This window comes from Myxocyprinus asiaticus, chromosome 30 (assembly GCF_019703515.2).
Source record: "Myxocyprinus asiaticus isolate MX2 ecotype Aquarium Trade chromosome 30, UBuf_Myxa_2, whole genome shotgun sequence".
Taxonomy (NCBI): domain Eukaryota; kingdom Metazoa; phylum Chordata; class Actinopteri; order Cypriniformes; family Catostomidae; genus Myxocyprinus; species Myxocyprinus asiaticus.
Window position 1 is genome coordinate 11,358,156 of NC_059373.1, and position 21,666 is coordinate 11,379,821.

The 21,666-nt window shown below is 37.0% G+C and overlaps 1 protein-coding gene across 1 annotated transcript; it reads left to right on the top strand.

Annotated features, from left to right (window-relative positions):
• The first annotated feature begins 2,828 nt into the window (after positions 1 to 2,828).
• On the top strand, positions 2,829 to 20,548 carry LOC127421637 (transmembrane protein 74-like). Its single transcript, XM_051664773.1, has 4 exons — positions 2,829 to 3,472; positions 4,234 to 4,273; positions 20,219 to 20,298; positions 20,519 to 20,548. Exons 1-4 carry the CDS (start codon positions 2,867 to 2,869, stop codon positions 20,546 to 20,548), a joined length of 756 nt encoding a protein of 251 aa, XP_051520733.1. The 5' UTR covers positions 2,829 to 2,866.
• Positions 20,549 to 21,666: the final 1,118 nt, after the last annotated feature.

Below are 21,666 nucleotides of genomic sequence, written 5' to 3' on the forward strand. Positions count from 1 at the left end.
CACAGAAAAGGTTAGTTCAATTTTCACACTAAGATCATGTTAACACATATAACGTATAAAGTATTTTAACAATTACAGATTGGCCCTCATTCACTTATTGTAAATGCCTCACTTTGACCCAGATTTTTGCTTTTATTTTTTTTTTTAAAGAAAAGGAGGGACAAGTCAAAATTAAATGCTGTTGATTGAGCTTGACTTGTATTGAACCCGTAATATTCCCTTAATTATGACCTAATATTAATTGAGATGCTACAGGGAAATATAACATTCATTTGTCAAACCACAGGACCATTTTAAACAAACTTGTAACATCACATTTAAAATGGTGAAAAGCTGTGGCCAGAAATTGTGACCAGTTAGACGACCTTAGATATACATTTTCACTGTTACAGTACATGCCTGTATATTTTAACTCTAACCAAAAGTCTTGATGATGAATGAAAAAGTTCATGGATATGTTCTATGTCAACTACCATTTATAGGTACAACGGGGCTAAAGGCTCCACGGGGTAAAAGGCTCCACTGATTCAATTATTTCCCAAAACACTAAATAGCAACAAAAACTATCACAGTACTTTCCTAAACACCTGTTTGTCACTATACACTGCAAAAATGTCCTGATCCATGAGATCTTTGTGTGTGGTGTCTAAAGGCTGATTATTAGGCAATTTGATCTAATTTTTTATTTTTTTTTAAATGTTGCAAATTTATGTAGCTAATGAAAATGCCTGAAATTAACACATTTCTTTTGAGACAAAATACTTATTTATCATTTTAAGTTTTGTTTAAGGTCATTAAATCAAAATAATTTCAATAACTGTCCAATAAGTGAAAGGATAGAATTTGGGGTAAAAAGCCCCCCTGTTGCAGGGGCTAAAGGCCCCTATTAAACACATTGTAAAGTGGGTCGAATAGATTTGTATTGAGTTGAAAAATGTTCAAAGTGGGCTCACATTGAGTCATCCAATCATAATAGAGATTAATTTGTTTATAGAATACTTGAGATGTAATAAAATGCCAAATGTGTTTGAAATTAACAGGAAATGGTTTACTGTTACTTGTTACTCAAAAAAGCATCTTGGTGTCTCAAAATTATTTGCTTTAGTTGACAAATTTGGCACTAGAATTATTTCTGCTACATCTGCTACATGATATCACTTTAAACCCCATAGGGGCCTTTTACCCCACGCAAGGGAGCCTTTTACCTCAAGAGTGGGGTAAAAGGTTCCCTCACCACCTTATATTAAAAACTGAATTTTAATCGAAACAGCCTTCCGTTATTATTTCTTTTCACACATATTATGTTTGTCTATCAATATTCAAGAAATATACAAAAACAAATTTTTTACCTTGATGCATTTTGTGACCAGAAAAAAAGCTACATTTCCTTAAGGGGTGCCATTAGCCCCGTTGTACCCTATACAGTATGGGCTATATGGTAGCCCAGGCCTCCCCTATACACAAACATTCTGATTTACTATTAAATAATCATGATATAAATGCATATTCATATTTTAAAATATACTCCTATTCATATTTTAAATCATTATTACCTATTCAGCCCCCTTACACACCAACTGTAAGGCTATATAACAATACAATGTACAGCACAATGCCTTGAAAAAGCCATTGAATAGTAATTTCATCTAATAGGCATCGTCTACTAGATGAAAATGGTAAAAAAAAGTGTGCATTTTAATGATGTTCACTCCTTGGTTAATTAATTTAGCAGACAGCTTGAGCTTGCAATCTGAATATCAGCGCGTCATACACACGAATCTCACGAGGAGAAGAGCATGAAGTGTTTGATCAGACTTCGTTCCCCCCACCTCCCTCCCTCCCTCCCTCCCTCCCTTCCTTCCTCCCTCCCTCCCTCCCTCCCTCCCTTCTCCTCTCCTCTCCTCTCCTCTCCTCTCCTCTCCTCGCCAGTGTAGTTTGGCAGAGAGGCGCACCGCGCTTTCAGGCGACTGGAGCACGGCGCGGGGGTGGAACGAGAGGAACCTCTCCTTTAATTAGCGGAGCAAGAAGAAGCCAGGAATGCCAGCGAAACGGTGCAGAGAGAAGATAGGCGAGTCCTTTATTTCCCGAGTTTACAATGACATAAAAAACGGCATAATAGTTAGAAATGGAGAAAGGCGACGTCTTTAATTGCTTCGCTTTTCGTCCTGACTAATTTTCTGAGACTGGAAAACAAGGAACCGCTTCACGTTTCTGTTCAATTGCTGTACACGCGGCTTTAGAAAGATCTTGACATGAAACGTTAAAAGTGTTGTTGACTGATTAAGGCGCACTTTTAGATGTTTTCGCGTGAAGTTGCTTGAGTCGCGGAACCTTTTGTTCGTGGAAAGGCTTGCTGAACATTAAGAAAGAATCAGAAACATCAAGTTTAAGGGGCCGTTCACACTGAACGCGTATTTGCGTCGGAGTAAACAAGTTAAAAAGAACTTCAATGGTTAAAAACGCGTCTCGAGACACCTGCGTATATTCTCGAGACACCTGCGTTCTGCTGTATCCGTCTCGCCGCGTCTACTTTTTTTTTCTTTTCTTTTTTTTTTTTTTTGCGCAATTACGCGTTCGGTGTGAACGGCACCCAAAGTGTGCATTTATCCTTCTATTTCATATTTCTACTTATTCGAACGGTGACCGTAATATCTACAATAACTAAGAGGCAAGGTTTACGGTAACTGAGATGATACTGTAACTTTGGGCGTTCGTGCAAATTAAAACACTGCTAAACTGTTTTCTTGTATATTTGAAATTGGAATAGTTTTATTGTGTATTATAATTGAATAATAATGTTTATTTTTCTCAGTACAGGGATGCAATAGCATACACGCTATATGAACATACGAAAAAAAGTGTTCAAATGGCCGATCTTAAAGTGCTCTTCTGCGGTCAAGGCGTTGTTCAGACTGACCACAGGGACATCGACTGGTCCCTGAAACATCAGCAAAACCATCCTTCAGTGTGCACGGATGAAAGGGCAACTTCCAACGAAGTGTGCTGCCAGGCGTGTCTGGAGGAGAATGTTAATGAGGTCAATGGCGTTTCAGAACCATGGACAGCGACTCTGCCGATTGGACGACTCCGCAAAATGAATGAATGGAGATTTGATGAAGAGGTTGAGATATGCTACGAGGAGGAGTTTGAAACAGCTTTTCCTGGTGTGACTGACACTTCTGACAAAAAGGACGGTCAGCTGTTAACAGAGGAGACCAACTACGACAACTTCAGTTGGAGTTCTTCTAGAGATCTCCAAGAGGTCCCGGAATGTTCCTTGCTGTCGGTTGACGATTTCATGGTGGATTCATCGGAAAAGTCTGTGGATTATGGATTTATAGGTGCTGTTACCTTTTTAATTACAGGGATATCCTTGGTTGTGATCTCTTACACGGTCCCACGTGATGTCAAAGTTAATCCTGACACTGTTTCCGCTCGAGAGATGGAACGCTTGGAGCGAGAAAACGCCCAGGTGGGTGCTCACCTGGACAGGTGTGTGATTGCGGGCCTGTGCCTCTTAACACTTGGAGGTGTGGTGCTGTCAACCTTGCTTATGATTTCCATGTATAAAGGGGAGATGATCAGGAGACAAGCGTATGCTTACTCCAAACACCAAGCCAGACTTTACGGCTCTATAAATCTCAGAGGTGACGCAAGCCCGACTGGTGCCCCTTCGCTTTTGTCCCTTGATGAATACGAAGGTCCTGTTGAAGTCCTGAGTTGAAAAAGAAACTTGAGTGGAACTAACAAGGCTGAATTGCTCTAATCTAAGCTGCGATGTGGGCCACCTTTTCTCATTTGCCAAGCTCAACTGAAACAATCTCTTGTCAGTTCTTCAAATACAAAACAGAAATACTGTGATCTATGAGGATACACTGTAAAAATGAGCTAAAATCTAAAACTACTGATTTTATTAAAGTGAACAAAAATGTAATATGATTGAATCAAATGAACTACATTGGGTTCCACCAACGAAAGAAGTTTCGAAGGGTCAGATCAGGTAGAAATAGCTCTTTACGGCACACTGTTACACATTAATAATTAAATGGACAACTAAAGGGACAGTTCACCCAAAAAAAATTTATTTTTCACGTATGAATTTCTTTCTTCCATCGAACACAAAAGGAGATGTTAGGCAGAATGTTAGCCTCAGTCGCCATACAGTAGAAGTGAATAGTAAATGAGGCTATCAGTCCCTAACAATCTGCCTAACATCTCTTTTTTGTGTTCCAGGGAAGAAAGAAAGTCATATGGGTGTTGGAACGACCTGAGGGTGAGTAAATAATGACATAATTTTCATTTGTGAGTGAACTAACCCTTTAAATATTACATTTAAGAAAAAAACATCAGAATCCAATTGAGTCCTGCTTATGTGAACAATTTGCTTGTGTGAGTCTGAGCATTTTCCAAAGCATATGTTGTTGTAAATATACAGCATGCTTTACAAGTGCAGTTGCATAAGCCTCTTCTTTGGTGTTATCAATTTCTTTGGGTGTGAGTTTTGCATTTTTCAGCCAGACAGACTATTTTAATTACCACAGGACCATGCAACTACTGTAACTTGCCAAGTGCACATTTGTGTTGTACTTACAAGTCAGTTGTCACATTGAGAAAGTATAAAATAATTTTCCTTTTTTTTTTCTTTCTTCTTTTGCTTGGCAGACTATGACAGTGACAGCTGAGTTAATCGCCAGTCATCATATGAATACCTTTCCCCCAACAGGAGAGACAGATTCATTCTAATGCATCTGATGTCAATAGAATCTATACATTTGTATTCACATTTACATAAAAATACACACAAGGTAAACAGCTTTGCAATGGCAGAGGTAACATGAATGCACACCAGGGAGGTTTAAACCAATTTTTTGTGAGCTTCGTTTATTTAGAGAATATCTGCACTCATAATGCACATGGGATTAAGGAAATGTGTAAACAGAGGTCCCTCTCTCTCTTTCTAACTCACTTGCTCTCTCTTTCTCTACTACTCATCAACACGCCTGTGTATTAGATGAGTCTCGAGGGAAATGACTGCTCTATGTTTCTCCTTCCCAACAGCAGCTAACCTCATTAGAGTTACACATCATACCATGTAATGACCCGAAAGAACACAATGCAGTCGGCAGTTAAAGGCACATAAATCATTATTTAAATTCTAATTCCCCCCAAAAGCACAACTGTCAGAAACAAGATGAGGGAATTAATTGAAAATGGTCTGATATTAAAAGAGATAGTTCACCCAAAAATTAAAGTTCTGTCATGATTTACTCACCCTCATGTTTTTCCAAACCCATATGAATTTACTTTTTTTTTTTTTTTCAGTTGAATACAAAGATGTTACACAGTATGTTAGTATCAGTATTCACTGTCACTGCATCTTTCTTCCATACAATGTAAGTTAATTGTGACTAAGGCTGTCAGTCTCTAACATTCTGCCTAACATCTCCTTTTGTGTTCCATGGAAGAAACAAAGTCATACGCATACAATTATCCACATCTTCAGGTAAAAAAAAAAAAAAAAAAAAGATGTGCTCCTGATGCTTTGAACAAGCACTAGTCTCATTTGGTGCTTCTGCTGAGAAGTGCTGTTCGTAGCAGCTTCCATACAAGAAACGCTTACAAAGGGCCGGATCAGATTATCCCTCTCTGTACACCAGCACTGTAGTTCCATGCCACCAAAGATTCCTGACATCAGTGGGATTCTTTTCATCTTGTTTCTGCATTTTTTGGTCTTATACATTTGCTTTTTATGACACTATCAGTTAGGTTTAGGGTTTAGACTAGGGAGGTAGATTTTGTTGATTTAAAACTTGATAGAGCATTAATGTTAAAAACTTTAACTGTCCAGGAGAAGTTTCACTTGCTTTTAGCGCCACATAGTGGACATTTTACATTTGAACTGCCGCAATATGTGTATTGAACCCTGTAATACTATTTTGCAAAAATGCCGCCACAGTAAGATAATTGTATGATATCAGGCTGTAATATACAGTTTATTGGTATGTGTGTTCCCTGGAATCGAACCCGAATAAGGATCGACCGATATGTTTTTTTCAGGGCTGATAACGATAACAATTATTGGTAATCAAGGAGACCGATAACCGATATTTGGGACCGTCAAAATTTACACTAACACAAAAATGTCCTGTAAATGCCTATGAAAATGTGTTTAATAAAATACTGCAAAACAGAACATTTCAATATTATCTTTTGAAAAATACTGGAAAAACAACAGATGAACATTATTATTATTATTTTTTTTTAATTTGTTTTCAAAAATAAAGTGGAGGGAGTTCCTAGCAGCATTTCTTTTGAACTGAAACTTTAAATATATAAAAAACAATGAAGTAAAGAGCTCATAACAGAATGTTATGTATTAACATGTGATAACAGATGTTGTCAATGTTATTGGAGCTGACACTCTTCATGTAGCTTGCTGGTTAGCCCATTTAGTCAAGTGCAAAAAGGGAAACAGGACTTTATTCACAACGGAGGTGAAAGATTAAACGCAAAGTTGGGTTTTCAAAAAAAGGTTTACATTGGCTAAACCTGCTAACGTTGGTTAGCTAGCTATCACTATCAATGCCATCGCAGCTATAACATGTAAAAACACCAACTCATACGGGTGAATACTCTACGAGTACTGATACGTGAGTATCCGTCCTTATCACTGCCGCCCATCTATATTGCTGCTCACAGTATTTCTCCACTACGGTCTACTGTTGTTGAAATAAACATGTTGCAGCTCTACTATGCGGCGCCTCATGTCGCGGGCCGGAGGAGAGAGGCAACTTGTGCGGAGCGCGAAAGGGCATTAATGAAGCGTGTTCGGTGTTAGAAAAAAATATTCAAAGATATAGCGCTGAAAGATATCACTGCTATCTACGCCCCGGAGCGCTTGCGCTGCTAACCTAAAGTGTAGAAACGGTTAAATGGGGCAACCATGATGTCTGGCGGTCCGGATGGAACAAATCCGGGGTCCAGACCGTGGTCTGCTAAATGGTGACCGCTGACATAGAGTAATGTGATGCTTTGAAAACAGCTTGTCCTCTCAGTGATTCATCTTTCTCTCGCTGCTTTCCTCTTTCCCACCTTTCACCCAATACGGAATACAGTGTTGAATGGCCATTTATTCGTGACATATCCATGGGCGTAGAATATGCGGGGGATGCTTCTTCACAAGGCAAATGTGCTTACGCTGTGTCTTTCATACAGCAAATGTCTAAATGTGTAAATGCAAAAGTTAAAATTCATTGGCCAATTATGTAGGCCCAATTAATTCAATAAAAATGTTTAATCGATTGAGAGCCTTAAAAATATATCTTATATATTTATGTTCGTGTTGCGCTAATCATTCTGTCCCCCTCAGTTTTGAAATGATTGCTACGCCCCTGCATATAACCAATCTGATAATACTGTGGGCGGAAAATTGAGCCAGACTACAAGCAGTAACCTTTCAGAGAGAGGCAGTGGCATCAGAGCCAACGGAGCACATTTTAAAATTTATCACAATCAGATCAGACAAAATAACGATTTCGATAATTAAAAAAATTAAGAATATCGGATCCGATTATCAACCAGGTTGATAATCGGTCGATCACTACCCATGACCTTGGCTTTGCTAGTGCCATGCTCGAATGCTGAGCTACAACATTTATTTTGGCCATCTTAATATTTCTCTCTTCCATTCTTTCTCTATGCCTTCATTTTAAATCTCCCTTTGTTTCTTTCTTGTCTCACTCTTTCCAGCACACATTATAATAAGCTGGCCTCAGGAAATGGGGCTAAATTGATTAAGGGGTCAGCAAGGGTCAGGGAGTGGGTGTGGTAGTCGTCTCAGGGGACAGAGATATAGTATGCTCATTCTGTGCAGACACATATGTAGTCTGGCACATACTGTACACTCAACACATCTGTTGCCTTATCGTAAATTGCCTCTGCTGCAGTGACACTGCAACATGTTATCTAGCTCCATTTTTCAGTCCAAGGACAAATAGTGTGAAAAAAATTACATTTAAAAGTCCAGCCCACAAACATAAATATCTCTGAGATACAGATGGAGTTGTCAGTTACATGTCAGGGAGTGAGCTGTCAGCCAGCTCATTCCCCGTTTTGCTGTTTTCTTTGCATGTTAGTTGTAATTATTTGCCAGGCAAGCCATTTGGACATTCTTCACCATTTGTGCTGTTTAATAGTCTGCTCAACAAAATGATTCTTGTTACCTAGAGTTTGTTGCATAGTAACAGTAAAAATAAGATGCTATTCAAAAAGTCAGGATACGGAGCGATGGCCATGAAGTAAATTAATCTGCGGTGAAAAGGCCCTAATTTATCATTTACCGCTTTGATTCAGGAGCCCACTGTGTGTCATAGAGATCAATGAGTGAAGTCAACATCTTTAGTCACAAGGCCTAAGGAAATGGACAATCGGGTAAAAAGTTACATAGTAATGTAGCTGCCGTGTATATTTCAATGGGATCTGGATTGAGAGTTAGGTGACAAGTAGGAAGAAAAGAACATCTTGGGACAAAGCAGGCCTTAATAGCAGCAGTGCTCTATAGATAATTTCTGGAACTCTCATTGTGCCATGTACAGTAGATGATGAATTACTGTGACCTTATTACAGTAGATTTAGGAGGAGAGATTCTGCTCAGGATGCATGAATACCACAACAGTGTCCAGGAAAAAACAAAAGTGTTTAGATAGCTTAAAGGAATGTCCCAGATTCAATACAAGTTAAGCTCAATCAACAGAATTTGTAGTATAATGTTGATTAAAACAAAAAATAATTTTGACTCATTCCTCTTTTATATATACACTACTGGTCAAAAGTTTTGAAACACTTGACTGAAATGTTTCTCATGATCTTAAAAATCTTTTGATCTGAAGGCGTATGCTTAAATGTTTGAAATTAGTTTTGTAGACAAAAACATAATTGTGCCACCATATTAATTTATTTCATTATAAAACTAAAATTTAATTAAAAAAAAATAAAAATAAAAATAAAATAAAATAAAAGTTTTTGAAATGGATGACTTGGACTGAATAATTAAGAAAAGCAGCCAATAAGTGCCCAATATAGATGGGAACTCCTTCAATACTGTTTAAAAAGCATCCCAGGGTGATACCTCAAGAAGTTGGTTGAGAAAATGTCAAGAGTACATGTCTTCAAATTCTAGGTAAAGGGTAACTACTTTGAAGATGCTAAAATATAACACAGTTTTGATTTATTTTGGATTTTGTTTAGTCACAACATAATTCCCATAGTTCCATTTATGTTATTCCATAGTTACGATGGCTGTACTATTATTCAAAAATGTGAAGAAAAAAATTATAATAAAGAATAAGTGTTTCAAAACTTTTGACTGGTAGTGTCTACAGGTCAAAAGTTTTGAAACACTCATTCTTTATTATAATTTTTTTTTTTTTTTTTTTCACATTTCAAGAAAAAAACAAAAATATCATTGAATGATGCTTGATTTGACTCTTTTTTAAAGGAATGTTCAGAGTTTAATACAATTTAGTATTTCAAACATTTCAGTCAAGTGTTTTGACAGGTAGTGTATATATATATATATAAAGCAGTTACAGTAAGGGCTGTACAATGGAAGTGAATGGGGCCAGTCCAGAAACACTAAAATGCACACAGTTTTAAAAGTATAGCTACAAGATGTAAACATTATTCGTGTTAACATGATTTTAGTGTGATGAAATCGCTTACTAACCTTATCTGTGTAAAATTATTTCCTACACCGTAATTACAGGGTTTCATTGTCATGGAAACAAAGTTGTAATTATGGATATAACTACACAAATAAGGCTAGTAAGCAATTGTATGACACTAAAATTATGTTAGCATGTAAAATGTTTACATCTTGAGGCTATACTTTTGAAATAATATGTATTTTAATGTTTATGGACTGGCACCATTCACTTCCATTGTAAGTGCCATACTGTAATCATGATTTATTTTTATTTACTTTTATAAACGAGGGAGTTGAAATTATATATATATATATATATATATATATATATATATATATATATATATATATATATTTTATTTTATTTTTTTTTTTTTGGAAATCAACATTATGCCACAAATGCTGTTCACTGATTCTTGAGATAAGGGACAAAATATGGCTTACATACAAAAGTCATCTTTATTTTAAAAATCAAGAAATTAATAATAATAAAAATAGTTATAAAGTTAAATCTAAAGGAAATGTGTATACTCAGGGCATTTTTTACTTATATTTTAAAATAATTTCATTAGAAATGTTTTAAATGCATGCTCTATACTTGGAAGCACATGTAACTTAACCTATCCTCAGCAAGAGGTCACAATCTTAAACTGCTAAACAAAGTGTTTAAAAATGCAACAAATTCATAAATATAAATATTAAATGAAATGTAGGGATCTGTAAGATATCAAACAATACATTAAGAAAACTTTAAATGATATTTCCCATAAAAAACTGCCTATCAAAGTTGTGTCCACACTTTGTGTCAACTCTGTCAGATTTTTTTAAAATCCTGAATAAATCAGAACATTTCCTGATCAGCTTTAACTCCGAGTACCCCTTTCCCACTTCCTGCTCATGCTGGATGTAACAGTAGAACACATGGTCTGGTACGTTTGATATTTTTCATATTTTAAACAAACAATTTATAAGTCTCTCACAGCTTCAACTTGTCAACTCCATCATTCTCATTATTATAATTTCTGTTAAAATTGTGGGATCAATTTTGGCATTTTAGTTTAGTTTATAGAGGTATCTTCAACTGAGGGGGAAAAAAAAATGGCTCCAATGTACAACACATGGTTAAGATGGAAAAATATTTAATTTTGTCAACTCTGTCAGAATTTTCAGAATAGTATGAATACAGAAAAAATAAATAAATAAATAAAAGATTTGAATGTATTTTATCACTTAACTCCTTACTGAACAATATTATTAGATAATTAAAGACTTTACACTTGTTGGATGAATCAAATCAAAATAGCACGCTTTTTGGTGTGTCTGACAGAGCTGACACTAATGACAGTAAGATGCAAGTTATGAAGTGAATAAATGTCACTTTTCAGAAGAAAAAAAAGTTCCCTTACATCGTTCGTTAACTGAGACCTTTATCTACAAATATATCCATTTCAAATTAATTTAGTATTAAAAAATAAAAAGTCAGATTTTAAACATGTTTTGTCCTTTATCACAATAATCAGTGTGTTAATTGAACTTAAAAGGGATAGTTCACCAAAAAATTTAAATTCTGTAATTATTTACTCACCCTCATGCCATCTCAGATGTGTATGACTTTCTTTCTTCTGCTGAACACAAACAAAGATTTTTAGAAGAATATCTCAGCTTTGTAGGTCTATACAATGCAAGTGAATGGTGGCCAGAATCAGGAGGTCCAAAAAGGACATGAAGGCAGCATAAAAGTAATCCATATGACTCCAGTGGTTAAATCCATGTCTTCAGTAGCTATATGATAGGTGAAGGTGAGAAACAGATCAATATTTAAGTACTTTTTTTTTTTTACTATAAATCTCCATCTTTGACCAGACCCAACCGGTAGGTGGCTGTATGTGAAACTGAAATTCTTCTTCTAAAAATCTTAATTTGTGTTCTGCAGAAGAAATAAAGTCATACACATCTGGGATGGGATGAGGGTGAGTAAATGATGAGAGAATTTTCATTTTTGGGTGAACTATCCCTTTAAATTGTATTGAACTCTGAACATTCCTTTAAAAAAGAGCCAAATCAAGCATCATTCACTTATATTTTTGTTAAGTTAATTGCAATTTCAAACTAGATTTGACATTTTTGAAGCAAATGTGAGTGGTGCTTGCCAGTGCAAATCTTGCCTCCATGATGCTAGGATCTTGTTGGTGGTTGCCTGGCTTTGATATGCATTTGCTAAGGTATTCTGATTGGGTTTTAGCATATTGCTACGGCTGCTAGGGTGTTCTATGTTGTTGCTAGGGTGTTACAGGTGGTTGCTGTTTACTGGCCATAGTCAAAATAGCTCATGCTATTCTGGTTCATACAGAGTCACACCTTCAATGTACATGTAAGTGTTTAGGGTTTTATTTATTTGTTTGCCATTTTATTGTGCACCAGACGAAAATCAAAAGTCCGATCCAATCACCTTTTCTAAACAAGAATCATTGTGGTATCATTCGTATCTGTAGCAAAAAAAAAAAAAAAAAACAGTCAGGGACAATTTACATGTTGAAGTTTAATACTTTAGAACAAACCCCTACTCATAAGATGAAATATAAGTGATGCATGCCATGTTCAACTCTAAATCAGTAAAGAATTGATTTTGCACTTGTGAACAAAGGAAAACACTCTGTATATAACAGGTTCTTAAATGGTAATGATTTTCCCTTACTGATGTTAACACACCACAACAGTGGGTCATGAGCAAATTGAAACTGAGCTTTAACATTCAGTTCCGCCAGTCTTATTTTTCCTAGTTTGATGGTGTTGATGTTAGGAGTGCTGAGCAACTCCCACGAGCACCCATCTTCTCGAAGGTTTCCAGAGTCATTTCTTTAGCCGTATACTTCAGGTAGGCTAATGAGTCCCCTGAGAGCAGAGAGAAAGAGGAGTTGGGGGTGGCAGGTGATGCTTAAATAAACAAAGCATACCTTACCATAGATGTCAACAACACAAAGCGAAGCCACACCACTTTCCCTTTTTTGACTAAGACAAATCTCAAAAGTATGTCAGAGCTAGTTCTATTCAACCATTAAAAGTCATGATGAAGCTAGTATCAGCAAAGAATTTATATCTGTTTCACCAACAGGGATTGCCTCACCTTGTTCGTGACTTCCTGCGCCTGACAATCCTCGATATGTATAGATGTGCACTGATTGGTTGGGAAGTTAATGAGAGTCAGCTGGGATCATGTTCACGTTGCCCACACAGCAGTGTCCCTTTAATTCTCTCCTGTCCTGTTAAGGGCACATTTCTATAGAAACCAACTTTCCCTTGTTGCTAAGGAAAAACCCACTGAGGTTCGAATATATGTAACATCAATTCTGAAGCCGATACTCTGCAGTTGCATGGTTCACTCACCTAAATTGGTGTTTCTAATTTCAAGCTTTAAAGGAAAGTTCTGGGTTCTAGATGGGTTTGTTGCATTCAGCTTGCTCACTGGGGTTCTAAATACAATTATTATTTAATTATTTAATTTCTATACACAATTTACAATCATATTTAATCAAACTACACAATGATCACTCTAAGACTTTATAGATATTACAGTTTCATTTTCTGTTAATGCATGATTTCCTGTAAAGCTGCTTTGAAACTATGTGTGTTGTGAAAAGTGCTACACAAATAAAAATGACTTGACTTGACTATACAAGTTATGCTCAATCGACAACATTTGTGACATAATGTTAATTACCAAAACAATTATTTCATTTTGTTTTTTGTTCATTTGAAAAAAGAAGAAGCAAAAATTGTGTTTACAATAAAGCACTTACAATGGGACTGAATGGGGCCAGTCCAGAAACATAAAAATTTGGACTGTTATAAAAGTATAGCCAAAAGACATGAGCATTATAAGTGATAACATGATTTTAGTGAGAAACTGATAATGGCGTTATGGTTTTTACAAGATTACACGGTTTGTTGGCATTACATCGTCATGACAACAAAGTTGTAAAATTAGACATATCTTTATGCAAATAAGGTCAGCAAACGATTTTATCACACTAAAATCATGTTACCAGTAACAATTATAATGTTTACGTCTTGTGGCTATACTTTTAAATGGACTGGCCCTATTCACTTCCAATGTAAGTGTCTTAGTGTAACTGCGATTTTTTTTATTTTATTTTTTTTTAGAAATGAGGAACGTGTAGAAATAATTTTTTGTGGTAATCAGAATTATGGCACAAATGCTGTTGATTGAGCTTAACTTGTAATAAATCCAGAACATTCCTTTAAAGCTAAAGTGTGTAATTTTTGGATGTTAAAATAACTTCTCCTATTCCAGCTTAGACAAGTATAAGCCAATCGTACGTTAATTTCCGCAAAAAGTCTAAACACTGTGACACGCTTTCAAAGCATTGCATTGTTTGTATGAGAATCCAGCCAATGCCATGAGTTTGGGGGCGGGCCTATCTGTTTGCCTACCAATAGCAGACAGGGGGAGTTTTTGGAAAACCTGTTTGAAAACAGTCTTTATTTTTGCAATTCCGTTTGTTTGACAGAAACTACACACTTCACCTTTAAAGATAACACGTTTTGGTTGTGGATTTCCATCCATAACAAAATAGACCCAGTGGCACGGGCATTGCTTATCCCCTGAAACTGTTTCCACAGTTTACCAGAGACTGAATAAAAGTGGGAAATTGCTTCAGAGAACTCATTAATGTGCATATGGACTCCAGACAGTGATGGATGGCACACAGTATTGGAGACAGTGAAGTCTTCTCAAGTTTTCATAAGCAGGGCAAGTGATCTGTCAGGCAAAATGTGCAAATCATTCAATTTTATATGCAGAATGAAAAGAGCTGAGTCATGACATCATCAATTAGGGAATTTCAAAAGCTGAGTGGGTGTGTGAACGTTTACATTGAAACAAGGAACTTTATAACCCACAAACCATAATTCTACAAGATGCATAATTTACCAGTGTGAGTGAAGTGAGATTAATCTCACTATGGGAAAGCTTTACTTTCTTTTGATTTATGCTGCTTTACACTGCATGGTGGGTTCCTTTAAGGCTTTGTCAAAAGGGCTTGGGGCAAGGAGATGAGAAGTTTCCATCCAATACTGATCTAGTTTTTTAAGTGCTCTGAACACTTTGGATGTGTTAAATTTGTATAGTAGTGTTTTTGACCAGTCCGCTGCTGAAAAGACCAGCACTGTTGGTCACCAGCATATGTTGTGTTTTGTATGCTGGTCCCCACCATGGGATGCTGGTGTGCTGGCTGAAGAGTATGGTTTATTTGCCACTAGCATCACCCAACAGAACTACAAAAATTATCGTTGTTTTCATACAGGTTTCCTGAACACTCCTATCTTCCTTTGGTTGGACAAACAGATATTCCTGCTTTAAACTCACTGCATTGATTGAGTCAGTTTTGCTATGTTGCGCCTATACACTTCCGGCAAAATCAAAGAAAGGACAGATGTGATGTCGTTTTTTTTTAACAAAATCTGGTCAGAATAAAAGATGTTTTTGCCTTTGTTGTGGTGGTTCAAAGCAGGTAGCACAAACTTTCAGGAAAACTTCATATCGGCTGGTAGCTTTTTTCCCATCTTCTTCTAGTTGATTCCTTCACTCAGTCAACACGAACACACAAGTTGCCGAGCTGGTCCAAACTTAACTACATCTGTATGATGGTTCACATAGAGAAAGTTTTTAAGATGTCATGTGTAATGTGAATTTTTTTTTTTTTACGATTTAGTCTACAAAAGTCTATAAAATACAAGAACAGTGGGTAACTGTTGCATATTCATTATATTTGTTTTACAAATAAAATGACAATAACAGAGGGCAAGTCTTCATATTATGGCCACGTATAGTGTGTTAGCATTAGCATTAATGTCATGAATGTAGAATGTAAACATAAAAAATTACACATTATCTACTGCAGATATATTACTTTAAATCATCCTAGAGTGATTAGAACAGCTTCTTTTATTGATCTCATGTGGATTCTATTCATTGAATAAGGCATTCAGTAAATGATAACACATTTTAATGTCACATTGGTTAATGTTTTATCTGTAGTCTGTTGACAGAACAGCGTACGTCTCATATCCCTTACCAAAAATTTAGAGTTGCCACAAACTTGCTGCAAACTTGCAAACTCATTAATTGTCACTTGCAAATTAGCTTTGCGGCAAACTAAGATTTGCTGCAGGTTCACCACTACTGGTGAAGAGCTGCAACTTCTGGCAAACATTTGTACCGAATAACAAGCTCATTTGCATGTGAAAATAATGAGTGGCGAATTTGCGGCAACTCTCGATTTTATGTAAGGGATATGTCGCTCTCTAAACGTCCAAATGTTCGCAAACAGTACAGCGTTACTCAGCTGTTTTGACCTTTTTTTCTAGCTCTGAGCGAAGAACATTGCTGTGAGTGTATTTTTACTGTGGTAATTTTTTAACAATAGCTAATGCATTAGTCATCACAAACTTACAATGAACAATAATTATTTACAGCATGTATTAATTTTGGTTACTGTTAATTTATAAAAATACAACAACAACCATGTGTAACTTTTGCGGTGTTAAAATACTTTCTCCTATCCCAGCAAAATATGCAGAGACAATTATAAGTAAGCATTTCTTTGGTAAATTTTCTCAAAAACTGTAAACATGGTGTCTCTGTGGTGCTATAAAAGATTTCTTTGTTTTGATCGGCCCGTCCAGCCTGATACAAAAACACAGGCTATGTCCACATTAATCCGGATGCATTTAAAAATGCTGTTTTCGTTTTCGAAACATTCTCTGTCCACGTTGCCTTTTCAAACGTTTTCCAAAAGTCGCTACACTGAAACACATGAAAACATTTAAATCCTTTTATTGCGCATGTGCAAAATAGATGTACAAAGTAACATTTATCTTTGACAATGCTATTAAAATGGATAGCAGGCACAACAACGGCACTATAGCACAGGCTGCAATCTTGATTGTTTTGCGTTGAATGGATCACATGACATGACTTCGTCACATGACCACAAATACATAATCGTTTTCAGATATCACCGTTTGCCCTTTCCACACTACAACGTGAAAATTGCATTTTCAAATGTATCCACTTGAAGGAAGGCCAAAACGTACAGAAAAAGATGCATTTTCCAGTGAAAACTTATTAGTGTGGATGTGCCCTTAACAAATGCTGTGAGCTGGGGCGGGACTATCTATTTGTTCGATCAACAGAAGATGTGGGTGTATTCAGAAAATTTTTGAAAACAATGTTTAATTTTGCAGTTCCATTCATTGGTACTAATGCCGCATAAATTACACACTTAAGCTTTAATGTTACTGTAAACAATCTTTAATTTTTAAAATGTATTAGTACTGTATATGTAATATTAACCATGATGAATAAGTGTTGTAAAAAAAAATTGCTCATTGATAGTTAATTTTAACTAATGTATTTAACATATGTCAACAAATACAACCTTGTTGTAAAGTGTTACTGCTACTGCTCAAACAAACAGAGCATTGATTGCACACTTCAGCTTTAACAAGCTTAATGGCTAAGGTTTTCTTGGTCAACCAGGGAAGTTTGGTTTTTACTGGTGAACACCACAAAACCAGCTCTACCAAACATAAACCAGACTAAACCAGCATGGAAATTCATGCTAGTGTAAGCTGGTCTTTTTAGCAGAGTCTTCCTTTATACATTATTGGGCTTCTTATAATAGCAAGACTAGCTCAAATTTTGATTCCAGAGATGTATAAAACCACTTCTTATAACAATATGCTCAGTTGAAAATGTCACAAAGTGTCCTTTGATTTAAATGAAAAGGCTGCACTGCTACGGAGTCAGCGCTTTTGAAAAAGCCCTGTCTCTGTTCAGTTCCTCGTTGATGACTCATGACCGGCTAGTCTTTTCACATCTTCAGGCAAGGCATATAGACTCTTTTCCCCAAGAAGTCAGTTCATTCTAGCAACCAAATGCAAGGATGGATCAATAATGGACACATTCACATGGAATCCACCGGAGGACAAAATCTTATGCCCATCCCACCCAGGCGAGCAGCACCCACACAGTCTTTTGGTTACCATGGAGCACCTTCAACCTGCTCCTGAAGCTGTCCATAAAAAATGAAGCGATCTGTCAAACTTGTGCTTTTATGAGGCATAGAGGAAAATGTTATGGAAAATGTAGTGATAAAAATCAAGAGCGTGAAAATAGCCACAATGGAGTTGAAACCGAAGTGAGATTAATGAGGTGGAGCAGCCCTGAGAATATCTCATATAGCTCAGTTACAGGTTAGTTAAACCTGACTACCTTTGTAATGCAGATCATGCTCCTTCATTGTTATCCTGCTCTCTCACTCTCTCTGCTAAATTAGCCCTTCATAGCGGTATAATTGCAAATACTGAATTTCCCACCCACTCATGCTGTATGATAAAAAGTTTGTCTACTATTTCACTGTTATCATGGCAGTGGATGATATCCGTCACATTTATTGGAATAATTGAGTTACCTTGAGTTACTCTGTTACAACAGTGATATTTCAGTTTTCATGTTTAATTTTGTCTTGACTTCAGCATCTGCAGTGCACCAAAATTCATTAATACTAAGAGTAAAAATGAATAACATATAAAAATATAACTTCTACACTTTAAAGGATTAGCCTAGTTCACTCAAAATATAAATTCTGTCATCATTCTGACCCTCATGTCATTCCAATACTGGATGACGCCAAGTTTCTAATTTCCATGAAATTTGAATGAATGGGTACTGGAGCCTTTAAACTTCAAAATTCCAAATCTTCTTTTAGCCATACGAAAGCTTTGTGTGATGAACAGCTCTTAAAGGGAACTATACTATTAAGATAGGCCTGGCAGACACAGATGCTGAGTTATGTTTTAATATAACCTCTTTCATAAAATCATATTAATGTTAACCCAAACCAACTGGCCCCATGCAGATCTTTCTGTAATTTTAGATTTATCAGGGCCTGAAATTCGGTGCGGGACTGCGGGTATGGCGCACAATTTTAATAATTCCTGCAAGTTCCACATTCATAGCGCAGGATATTCCTGCACACTTATATTCACTTTACAGTGCAGCTTTAAATTATTAAACCAATAGACACAGATGAACAAATCAATTCAATAAACTTGTATTTGTATAATACTGCAACTCCAGAAGATGCGTGAGTAAATCGAGTAAATCGTGAGTATCTCTCCCTCTCTCTCACGTGCAGCTGTCAGCAGCATGTTTGAGCACCTTTTGAATTTAGTATGAGTGCACGCAGTGAGGGTAGTTACTGAACTTAAGATGTTACAGATGTATAAACTTTTCTAAACCTGTTAATTTGACATGCAAATGGCGATAAACTGTGTCTCCATTAGCGAGTGACGTGATAAAACAATCGCTCCTGTTTATAATTAACAAAACTGTTAACACTGCAAGCGCGTGGGGCCTGGGTAGCTCAGCGAGTAAAGACACTGACTACCACCCCTGGAGTCACAAGTTCGAATCCAGGGTGTGCTGACTGACTCCTGGTCTCCTAAGCAACCAAATTGGCCTGGTTGCTAAGGAAGGTAGAGTCACATAGGGTAACCTCCTCATGGGTGCTATAATGTGGTTCTCGCTCTCGGTGGGGCACGTGGTGAGTTGTGCATTCTAAATTGGGGAGAACAAAAACATTGCAAGCGTGTAACATTGAAGCGATCTAAAATTTTGACGCCTTTCATATCATAAGTCATAATGCAGGACATTTGATAAGAAAGGCAGAAATACCAAAAATGCTTTGTGTACCAGCTGCATGGTGAAGTGAGACACTTAAACACCTGTTACATCTCTCATCTCCATCCAGGGGCGTAGATTCCAGGGGGGATGAGGGGGAAGCAAGTACAACCCCCCCCCTCCCCCCATTATTTATACCATGATCAATGGAAACATGTAAATGCATCATGCTCTACCCCCCAGTGCTGTTTATTGGCTTGTGGCCATCCATCTTCCTTTTGATCAAATTCCAGAGGTTTTCAATGGGGTTCAGGTCTGGAGATTGGGCTGGCAATGACAGGGTCTTGATCCAGTGATCCGAGCTGTAAAAAATACAGGCAAGATATCTGCCAACACAGACATTGTGTTTGTTTGAATTCCTCAGTCCAAAGTCATGTGTAAAAAAAAAAAAAAAAGAAAAAAAAAAAAAGACAACAACTCTGGACAAATGTCAGTTTAATGGAAAATAAATAAGAGATTATATCAACTACAATTAATATTAATATCAGTTTAAAAGGAGTTTGTAAGATCACATGTTTGAAGTTCGTTTCAATGTGCCTTACAAGACTATAAACCCTTTCATTTTAAAGCCATTGTTTCAGTTCAGACACATAATTTAAAAACAGCCCTTTAAAGTTTGAGATAAGAACAACAAAAGATTGGATACTGTGAGTGAGGACCATGACACAATTAGCTATTTACTGAGAATGATGATTATCACAAATATAACAATCTGTTTCTTCCTCTTTTTAAATCTGTTATCGCCAAAGTCCCTTTCAAGGCAAGTAAGTTCACTTGGCGGGTGGCCATCTTTGGAATGCCCCGGGGCAGCTATTTTCAATGGATACAAGTGGCATAAAAGTACATCTCCTATCTACTTGAATGGGGAAAGACCGAAATCTCCAAAACGGTCAGTCAAGATTACAATCAAAGAACATATTTCAAATAAGCAGTTAAATCTGACAACAATTGTACCATAAATAGAGCTTTGTTAGCTCAAATCACAGCTTCTTTCTTGAGTTGACTGACAGGCAATGTCTGTTTCTAAAAGGTGATTGGCTCTTTTACAGGTTTCTCAATGTCAAGAAGGCAGAGAATGAACTTGCGTTCTTTTGAAGACCAATCTTGCCAAGCTACCTTGGAAGAATGAACTCGAAAGTACAGGAGGACATAGAACACATCTATTGCGAGCTTTGAGATGTGCTGCAACCTTCCTGTTCCTCTTGAAGAAAAACGTCTCGGTTATGTATGTAACCTCTGTTCCCTGAGATGTAGGGAACAAGACATTGCGTAAAGCTGACACATATGGGAAATTCCTTTTCTGACGACCTAGTTGAAACCCTTCTACGATAATGGCAATTCTAAGATTGGCCATGGTGTTTAAGCCCTGACCTTTTAGGCGCAAAGCTGTCACAAATACCATTTCTCAGAATTTCTGACTGAGGGACAAAGAGTGCATCAAAAAACTCGAGTTTGTAGTGCGGCCAGCTTACACAGTGTCTCGTTCCCTTCATCTCAGGGAACCGAGGTTGCATATGTAACGAGATATGTTCCCTTATGATTACAGTTCACTCGATATTGCATCAAGCTGACACATATGGGGAACAGAGTCCTATCACACCGCACTACATGACATAACCCTCCCAGAGAGGGATATCAAACATAATACTCGAAAGAACATGACGCTGCAGACCTGTGGGAGTATGCCGTAAGTGAATAACCTTCGCCAGGAGGGGAGCACTTAGAATGGATACATGAATTATAGTCATGTAGTATGAATTAACCCCTTCACGAACCCAGTTGGGAAGGAAGTTTTATTTACAATAAAAGTGCTTGTGACTTTATGGAAAATTACAGTGGTCTGAACATAGGCGGTTGTATAAAATGACAGAGGAGCCCGTAGTTAAAAAGGGGGGCATAAGTTTATGTTTGGCAAGTGAAATAGCAAGCGCCCTAGACAGAGAGGACTTGCGAAGAGAGAGATGTTACGTCTAGGTTGTAAAACCTTGCGAATGTGTTTTGAGAAGACCAACCTGCTGCAAAACATATGTCTTGTAAGGGCACACCGCTCGTCCATGCCCATGAAGAGGCCATGCCTCTAGTTGAGTGTGCTTTAACACCAATTGGGCAATTTGCACCCTGCGACACGTAAGCCAGGGTAAATGTGTGTAGTGCTCGCACAGGGCATAACAAATGCAAGGACTGTTCCTCATCTGAA